The sequence below is a fragment of the Podarcis tiliguerta genome, assembly GCF_965153285.1.
Source record: "Podarcis tiliguerta genome assembly, chromosome: 6".
Lineage (NCBI taxonomy): Eukaryota > Metazoa > Chordata > Lepidosauria > Squamata > Lacertidae > Podarcis > Podarcis tiliguerta.
Window position 1 is genome coordinate 46277982 of NC_139539.1, and position 8779 is coordinate 46286760.

Consider the following 8779-nt stretch of genomic DNA (forward strand, 5'->3'; position numbering starts at 1 on the left):
CCCTTGGCATTTTTCATGCTGGAAAGGACCTGTGTGCTACCAGTCCTTGGCCTTTTAAAGTGTTCTGTGCATTCCCAACACTGTTAGCATGCAGGGGAATCTGCTTAACAGAAAAAGACAATTCAGGGGAATCTGCTTAAACTGAAAAAGTATTCAGAGATTCCAGGTACTAGGACTTTTATAAAGCCAAAATCCACACATGTTAAGGTAGTCAAAAATATTTATATTTTCATCAGTAAAGGCGCTGGGGTTTCCCCATGGTACTCTTGATGTACAAGGCCCGCACATTCTGCCAATTTTTCTTCAGCAAAGAGACCAAGAAGTTGATGGCCAGATGAATGTTGTAGACTAACTCATCCTCAGTCATCTTCACATGCCCAACAGCCACAGCCAGACAGAGCACCTGAGAGGACACAATAAAGTATTTACTCATTCAGTTGTCTCAATAAGATAAAAGTGGTTAGGGTTTGGGAAAACACAAGCATACAAAAAACCCATTCAAGTTGTTATCCCAAATGTCGCAAGTCTTACAGCAAGGCCTCACCCAAGTGAGCAGAATATTGGGGGGGGGGGGGAGAGATGGGTCGTCCCAATACAGTGGTACCTTGGTACTAAAATGGCTTGGCTCCCGAACAAATCTGCACACAAACCCCGCAAACCCAGAAGTGAGTATTCTGGTTTGCGAATGCTTTTTGGAACCTGAACATCCGACGCGGCTTCCGATTGAATGCAGGAAGCTTGTTCAGCCAATCAGAAGCCGTGCCTTGGTTTTCGAACCACTTCGGGAGTCAAACAGACTCCCGGAACGGGTTAAGTCGAGAACCAAGGTACCACTGTACTTATCCTGTTCTGTTACACAGCAAACTACAATGGCTCACACAGCATGAATTCCTAAATAGTTACTAGGGAATAAACTCTAGAGAACACTGTGGGCCAGTCACAAAATGGCTGCCACAAGGGCATAACACAACACAAAATGGTTGCTACATCTAAAAGAGCAGAATAAGCTCACAAAATGAAAAAGGCAAAACTACCACCAATCACCTGCCCCACTGAGCAGGAAAAGGAACCTGCATCAGCTACCACTGAATTTGATGACAGAGACAAGTTATTTTTCACCACTTTAAGGAAGGGTGCTATTTTGTGAACTGCTCTGAGATCTTTTGAGAGAAGGGCTCTAATTAATTAACAACAAGAGAGACTGAGCCAGTGCAATCAGGAACTGAGATGGAAGAAGTCTCCTTCTGTATTGTGGATTTTTGAAGGGGTATTAACAGAGACTTTTTGTGGGCCTTATAGGAGTACAATAGTACTCTAAATTCAGCCATTCATAAGCTAGATTTGTGTATCTGTAAATAAACCTTACCCAGGCAAATGCAACCAAATTCAGTCAAGTAAAGATGACTATCAATTTCTTTAGCTTTAGTACTACATCAGAAAATGGAAATACTTGCGCAATTAAAAGAAAATTACCTTTTTCATTTGAAACTTTATTGTGGATTTGACCTCATCAATCTTTGCCACCATGTTCTCATTGTGAGTGAGGAGAGAAGGAAACTTGCCAGCTTTGTTCAGTCCTGGCCCCAGGATTCGAGGAATCTGCTTGATCAGGGACTCGGAGGCCAGGAAAGCATCATACTTCTTGGCTGTAAAAAAACAGAAGGATGAGCATCAAGACCATCTGAGGCCCACCTCAAAAGCTTGCAAAGCAGACATCTTCAAAAACCACCAATGAGATACTTTCCTTGTATACACCTACTTTTTAAGGGAAATTCAAACCAGAGGTTAAATAAAACCTGAAATGAAAACGAGAACTAACCTAACCATATCCAACAGGATCCCAAGAGAAGCAGTTTGGGTTCCATATTCTTTAGGTCATTTTCAACTGTATGACAAAATTTAATTTACAGATCATGGAAAAAAAAACCTTCAACCCAAAGGCTTATGTAAGGAGTTTTGTTTGCACAACAAGACTTCTGAGCATTTTTGCTGCACCAGTTAGATAAGATGCTCAGAAATCACAAATTACCGCAACATAGCAGCCATGTCTGCACATAATGCTAGCTGCAAACTGTGGTAAGGCAAGTTGGCATGTGCACAGAGCTTGAACTATCTCAGCTTTGCTCCTCCTTTTCTACGAAAACAAGGCATAGAGTGGCTGGCTTTAATGTTATGTGGGAGACAGTGATCATGGTTTGTTTCTCCCACTCTTATCAACGTTTCCCCACTTTTGACAGCGAGCACTACCAAACAAAAAAATCCAACGTTGCTTGGCAGATTTTTGTTCACACAAGATTTCAGCATCCTCTCCTTACCCAGCACAATTCCAAATTCTGTTCCACAATTCTCCCAACCGCCTGGAGCAGACTATGGAGGTGTGTGGCGGCAGCAACACTGCACAAGTGGAAATTTTTCTGTGTATTGACAGCACTGGATAAAAAAGACACTCTCTGATGGTAGCCAGAATATGCAGATAGTTCAGTTGGTTAGAGCACAGCACTGATAGTGCCAAGGTTGCAGGGTTGATCCCCGTAGGGGACAGCTGCATATTCCTGCATTGCAGAGGGTTGGACTAGATGATCCTTGGGGTACCTTTCCAACTCTATGACAGGTGGGGGAAGGTTTTTGCCTAGGTGCAATTAAGGCATTTTCTGCTTGAAAGACCAAGGATATCTTAACCCTGCCTTATATTTAGCTACTCCTACATCATAGCTGTCAACTTTTCCCTTTTCTTGCGAGGAATCCTATTCGGAATAAGGGAATTTCTCTTGAAAAAAAGGAAACTTTGACCGTTATGTCCAACATGCTAATTCTTATTTGCTGATGTTGTACAATATCCTTGGTACTTCAGATGCCCTTTTCCAATTTTGCTCACCTAGTTTCTTTACAAGCTTCTTGTTCTTATTAAGCTTCTTCAGAGCCTCTATGTCCATGTGAGGGATGTCAACAGCTTTGGCCTCATCACAGTGCTGCTGGTCCCCCAATACACAGATTGAGAATTTAGGCCGTGGAGCAGACTTGAGCCTGGTGGAAGAGGAAAAGGAAGAATCACCGCTAGCCACCTCACAACTGCCAGTGATATGAAACGCTAAAGGGATGCACTGCACAATGGCTGAAAAGCCTTACCGCAGCCAGCTAGAACGTCTTCGCCCACCAGCGTCTAATCTGGCTTCATAAAGTGATCGGTGGGATCAGCAGAAGAGCTTCACCACACCTTCCCTCATGTTTTAAGACCCAGGGTAGGGGTCCGTCCAGCCACACCTACTTTGCAGCAGGGGGATCTGAACTACCCGGGCAATTCAGCATTGCACCCAGCTGCCATGTACTTTTCAGTCAACATGCTGCAGGGTAGGTAGGCTGAATTAATAGCCTTGAAGTAACAGGGAGAGGGGTGCAGGCTGAAGGCTGGGTGGTACAGGAACAGTGCCAAACCTGACAGTGCCAGAAAAACGCTTGTCCTTTTGTGGGTCATAGTTTTTCAGACTGATCTGCAACTCCACAGTCTCCAAGAACCTAAAGAAACAGGAAAAGAAAGAAACCACTTAGGCAACGGATGAATTAAGCTGTACACCCAAGTACTATTTGAGAAGTGGGTGGGCAAGATACTTATGTTCTCCTAACTTCTGCAGCTCAATCACATGTATATATCACCAAGAAGCTCCTGTAAAACGATGTCATGTTGATTACTCAATTATTCAGCACTGTTTATTCCTGCTCCTGGATTCACCCAGCAGTACAGCTATAGCATTAGGGTATGTTTTTAGCTGCATTTTCCTGCCAGTGGAAAAAGCGAAGACAGCAATCCTGTTCTCTTTTGCTCCCACCCAAGGAATAATCTACTGCTCTTGGAAGGTGCATGAGCCAGGAATCTTTTAAAAACTGTACACCTTAATCGGGCCTGTGAATTTTTTTTTTAAAAAAAACATTTTCTAGGCATGCTATTACTGATGTTATTATTGTAACATTTTGTTTCATGTTCTACACTACCTTATGATAGTTCTTATGAAAGTGTAGTTTACAATTATTTACAAAAACTAAACAAACTAAGACAGTGCAAACCACAGAAATTTAAAGAGTGGCTGTTCATAGTATGATCCACTGATATGCATGAACACATACAAAATAAACAAATGTTTCTAGTCCTTATAAATTTAACAAATACAACTTCTGTAACTGATTATAGAGTCCCAAGGGATGGATGATCATCCTGTTATGCATTACCAACCCCTCCTTCTCAATTTATAGGCAAAGTTGCTGCAGTTGTTCCTTGAGGGAGCAGCTTGTGTTGCTTCCCCTAAATTTCAACAGCTACTCAAACTCCATGCTATTCAAGTGTCTTTCCCCTTGATTCACAAAGGAAAAGTGGACAACTGATGTGCTTGGACAGCTGCAAGCCTCTATTCACACTGTCAAGAAGACAAAGGGAAGCACCTTCCAGTTTTAATGCAAACAAGATTCAACAATGCTGCCAACCGAATGCTAGCAGCTGCAGCACTTCCAAGCCATATGCTCTTGGGACATATTTTCACTCCTCAGTTAACAGAAAGGGAATAAAGGACCATTGTACAAGCTATCTGCTAAACGTTGCATTGCCCTCTCTGCCAAAGGCGCAGAAAGCATCCCACCATATTCCCTAGTTTGGAAACATGGCTAACTTAGGCCCATGAATTTCAATGGGACCCCTCTGCATAACCATAGAAGTTGTGGATTTACTGCTGAGAAGGGTGTGTGTGTGTGTGTGTGTGCGCGCCAGAATGCAACCTCTGCAACCTAAGTTCTTTTTAAATCTCCACTTTCTTGCTTGGGCTCTCAGAGACAGAAATATTTTTGATGTGGTGCACAGAACAAGAAGGTGCAGGAAACTTCTTACTTGCGTGTCTTCGCCTGACTCCCTTGAAGGACTTCCTTCACGGCTTCGTAGAGCGTGTCACGGGAGACTTTGCTGCAGAATAAAGAAAAAAAAAATAACCATGTTGCACATGCTTATTTAGGCTAGGGCAATAGGAAACCTGTGGCCATCTAAATCAGGGGTCGGCAAGGCTTACCAGCCATGGGCCGGATCACTCCTGTGGATGAAACGCCAGAAATCGCGCCTGCACAGAAGTGATTACCGGTGCTGTGCTCGGTCCCTGTGCTGAACCTGTTTAGCACAGTGGGGGGACGGGACTCACCCAGTGGGTGGCGGCTCGTGGGCTGGTAAAATGGTCATGGGCCACATCCGGCCCATGGGCCGCAAGTTGCCAACCCCTGATCTAGATGTTGGACCACAACTCCCATCACCCTGACCGTTGCTCATAGAGGGGAGTTAATTTGAAAACCATTTCCCCCAGCAATTGTGAAATTTGGGGGTGCCCATTCTGGCGTGCTCACTGTTTAATATCAACCTATCTGCAATAATCACTTAGTTCTATTCTAGATTTTGCCACTCATTAGCCTAAGTTGGACACAGGAAATGTTGCCTGAATCATTGAGTCTGGCAAAGCAGAAATTACTTGAAACAAGGTGTTCCCAGTTAATAAACCCATAGACTTAATCACTTGAACCACAAACAGAGGATGGCTAACACATTACGAATAAGAGGACTTGAATACCTAAGTATTCAAAGCTGTGCCAAGACTAAGAACAGACTTCAGTACCTTTACCATTTTCACTTGAGGCATGATCCCCTCCCCCTCCTGGCTGCCATAAAGACAGAAATGGCAAAGTATTTGGAAGTACTGTATAATTTTCTCAACCACTAGGCTGCAGAGCTGGGGTTCATATCAAGCTTTAGGACTGCTTTATACTCAAGAAAGAAAGTGTTACATTTGCCTTTCTGATGTAGCACTTCCTTTAATCTCACATCCCTAACATTTCCTATCAAAAACTGCTGGGCCACATACAGGCCCAGCCTAATCTAGAGCAAGTTTTAAACATGTGAATGGTGGTATGGGTGCATACTACTGTTACTGTAATGCACCAACTGTTCTACCAACAGTTGAAAGGGAAATGAAAAACAATGTGTAAATCAGTATGCACTCTTGACGTAGATTTGACTTTTACAGTTAATGCTTTAGGACCAATGTGACATTTGAACCTGGCACACATACTCCCTGGCCAGAAATGGGTGCCAGCAGCAATGACTAAATGCAGAAGGCAACAAGTGACAAAAGCAAGTTATTGGGGGCAGAATATTTTCAGAAAAAGGCGATTTTGTATATTCATGAGTGGATTCATAAATGGCTTCGCAAATTTGTACATTCCTCCCAGTTGCTAATAATGAAGCCTCTTAAAAAACTAGTTTCATTTGCTAAAATACAATTCAAATAAACCTGCTAAACTAGATCACTCCTGAACATCACAAGATACACAAATTAGGGTAACCGGCATAAGAAAACCTTTCCCCCCCCCCCGAAGTCCACACCCTATGTTGTACACGTGCATATCCATGTACTCTATGCGTTTATGTGACGTTGGGGTTTATTATTTCCCTTCTCCTAAGTGAATGTGAACATGTGACACCACATGTGTCCCATATTACAACACAGGCTGGTATTACAATATGTGTGTCTATACACACTCCGCACCCCTTATCCAGGGTTTGGGGAATAAAAGTTAGCGCATCGGACACAGGCCTTTTTCAGGGACTCTGGCAGGATGGGCCCTCTTTCCAACATCGAGGCCCTGGAAGGGAAGCCGGCCCTACAACCCTCAGCCTCAGGGCATTTCAGAGGTCGAGACTCCCTGTGTTGCTTGGATCTGACAGCCTGTAGGAGTAGCTACGGGCTCTAAAAACAACCCTTCTAACTTTCTGACAGGAGCCGAAACGGTGCCACGTCGAAGGCAGCCATGAATCCCTGCGAGCCTCTCCTACGCGAACGCCTCTCGTGCCAGAGCCCATCCTCCTCGATATTCGCCCCGCTGAAGCACCTTCCACCTCCGCCTCATGGCGGCCCTTCGAACACAGCCCTGAAAGCGCGGATGGCGACGGATAACCCAAAGGCCCGAAACAGCACCCAGACTCACCTCATCTTGCCGTCTCGCTCGTAGAGGGAAAGGACACGCCTCCTTCCGTTTCCGCCAGAACTAGCCCAGGAAGTCTCGCGAGACGCGCGCCTGGTTTAACCGCGTGACTTCGCCTTCCGCGGCCATTTGGGGACTGGGGGAAGGAGGGAGTGGGCTCGGGGCGAGTGGAGTTTCTGTACGGAACAGGCTGGGTTTTTGCGCTCACTGGCTCTTGCAGTCAAGGCTCTCCAAAGCTTTAAATAAAGAGCCGGTAATTAAAATACCTGCCCCCTACTCCGCCATTGGCACCGGGAATTTCAAGTAGCTGGAGAAATTTAGATTATAGTAGGGCAGGCAGAAAGTAGATCGGGATACTCGTAGATGGATCTCTTGAGTGATCCCCCGGGTAGATTTTTCGTGCGCGGCAGTCCAAAGCCTTTCCTCTTCTTCCCTTCTTAAATTAGGTTGCCGAGATTAGGAAGACCGGGTGGAGGAGGACAAACAGGAACAAGTTTTTGTGTGCGAGCTCCAGTTCTGGGACTGAAGACAGCGGCAATGTGTGCCTTGCAGGAGCCCTTCGCTTCCCACTTTCTGAGACGCTGGTTGGCACTTGGTTCCCACTGGCGAGCCTAGGGGCAATAGGGAGAAGCCAAGGGGAACCTACGAACCTAAAGTCCACGCTCCTGCTCTAGAGGAGGTGACACAGCTCAGGGGTTTGAGATACAAATCATGGTGGACCATTAAGGATTTCCTGGCAGGTCGGCTGTAGGTTTCGCTAGCTGTATTTTGTCAGTCTGCAGTTTTGCATGGGCTTTGCTTCCCAGGAACCTCGTAACTTAAATTTTCTCTTCCTATCTTTGGATATGCGTACGTGTTGGATATAGATATATACACACTACATGTATACATCTAATGAAGTGGAAAGTCCATTGATTTCAGTGGGTCAGTGTCTGGTTTTATGTACTATTGTTGTCAAGCACTTTGATTTTTAAAAAATGAAATAGCACTATATAAATATTTTTATAAATAAGCCTAGTACCAGAACCATGAACCCAAAGCTTTTAGTCTTGTTGCTTTGTCACAAGTCTTACAGGCAGCGAACTGTTATACTATAAATCATACTATTAAGGTAAGCAATATAAACAAGTGTAGGTTGCAGGGAGAGAAAATGATAATAATAATTTTATATAATCAGGCTAGATACAGTGTATCACATTCCTTATCCACTTTAAGCACACATGAATAGGGTTTTCATAATACTGTATGTCTTTTCTTGGGAGGGGACTTGAAGGTAGCACATCTGCACAGATCGGTGTGATTTTTGACATCAGTCTTCGATACTTTCCTCATGGTGATTTATCTTGTCACTATGCATTGAAAATAAAGGTCAAGCAAGATTTCACTTTATCATGTATTTTGGCAATGCATAACTTTTTTTGTTTAACAAATGACTGGTTGGGGGGCAGGGGAAGGGCCCTGGGCCAGATGGAAGGTGGTATTGTGGGAGCGAGAGTTCTTAAACCTTTGCCCCTGCAGTGATCTCCCTTAAGAGTTAGGCCCCTGCTATTTGCAATAGGGAAAAAGGATGAATGTTGGTTTGTTTAGCACCAGTTTCCATTGTGATCAGACAACTTTAAGAGATCTTAAAATATCATACTCCTGGCCACATCCAGTGGCGTAGCTCCATGCGTGCAACAGATTTCCCTCGTACTCCTGTCCTCTTCAGCATCCCCTGGCACTGCCTCAGAATCAGCTTGGAGGGGTTGGGGGACCCTCTGGAGCAGATTTTGTGGGC

The 8779-nt window shown here is 44.4% G+C and overlaps 1 protein-coding gene across 1 annotated transcript; it reads right to left on the bottom strand.

Moving 5' to 3' along the window:
- Positions 1 to 202: 202 nt before the first annotated feature.
- On the bottom strand, positions 203 to 7211 carry RPL10A (ribosomal protein L10a). The gene is made up of 6 exons (XM_083445936.1): positions 7006 to 7211; positions 4871 to 4942; positions 3433 to 3513; positions 2876 to 3024; positions 1474 to 1646; positions 203 to 403 (listed from the first exon to the last, which is right to left on the bottom strand). Exons 1-6 carry the CDS (start codon positions 7008 to 7010, stop codon positions 233 to 235), a joined length of 651 nt encoding a protein of 216 aa, XP_083302062.1. The 5' UTR covers positions 7011 to 7211; the 3' UTR covers positions 203 to 232.
- Positions 7212 to 8779: the final 1568 nt, after the last annotated feature.

What these genes read in the sequence shown, in the direction of transcription:
- RPL10A (XM_083445936.1), bottom strand. An exon ending in CGTTTTTCTGGCACTGTCAG is followed by an intron (nt 3,025 to 3,432) that starts GTTTGGCACTGT and finishes CTCTTCCACCAG; the next exon opens with GCTCAAGTCTGCTCCACGGC. An exon ending in GAAGCTTGTAAAGAAACTAG is followed by an intron (nt 1,647 to 2,875) that starts GTGAGCAAAATT and finishes GTTTTTTTACAG; the next exon opens with CCAAGAAGTATGATGCTTTC.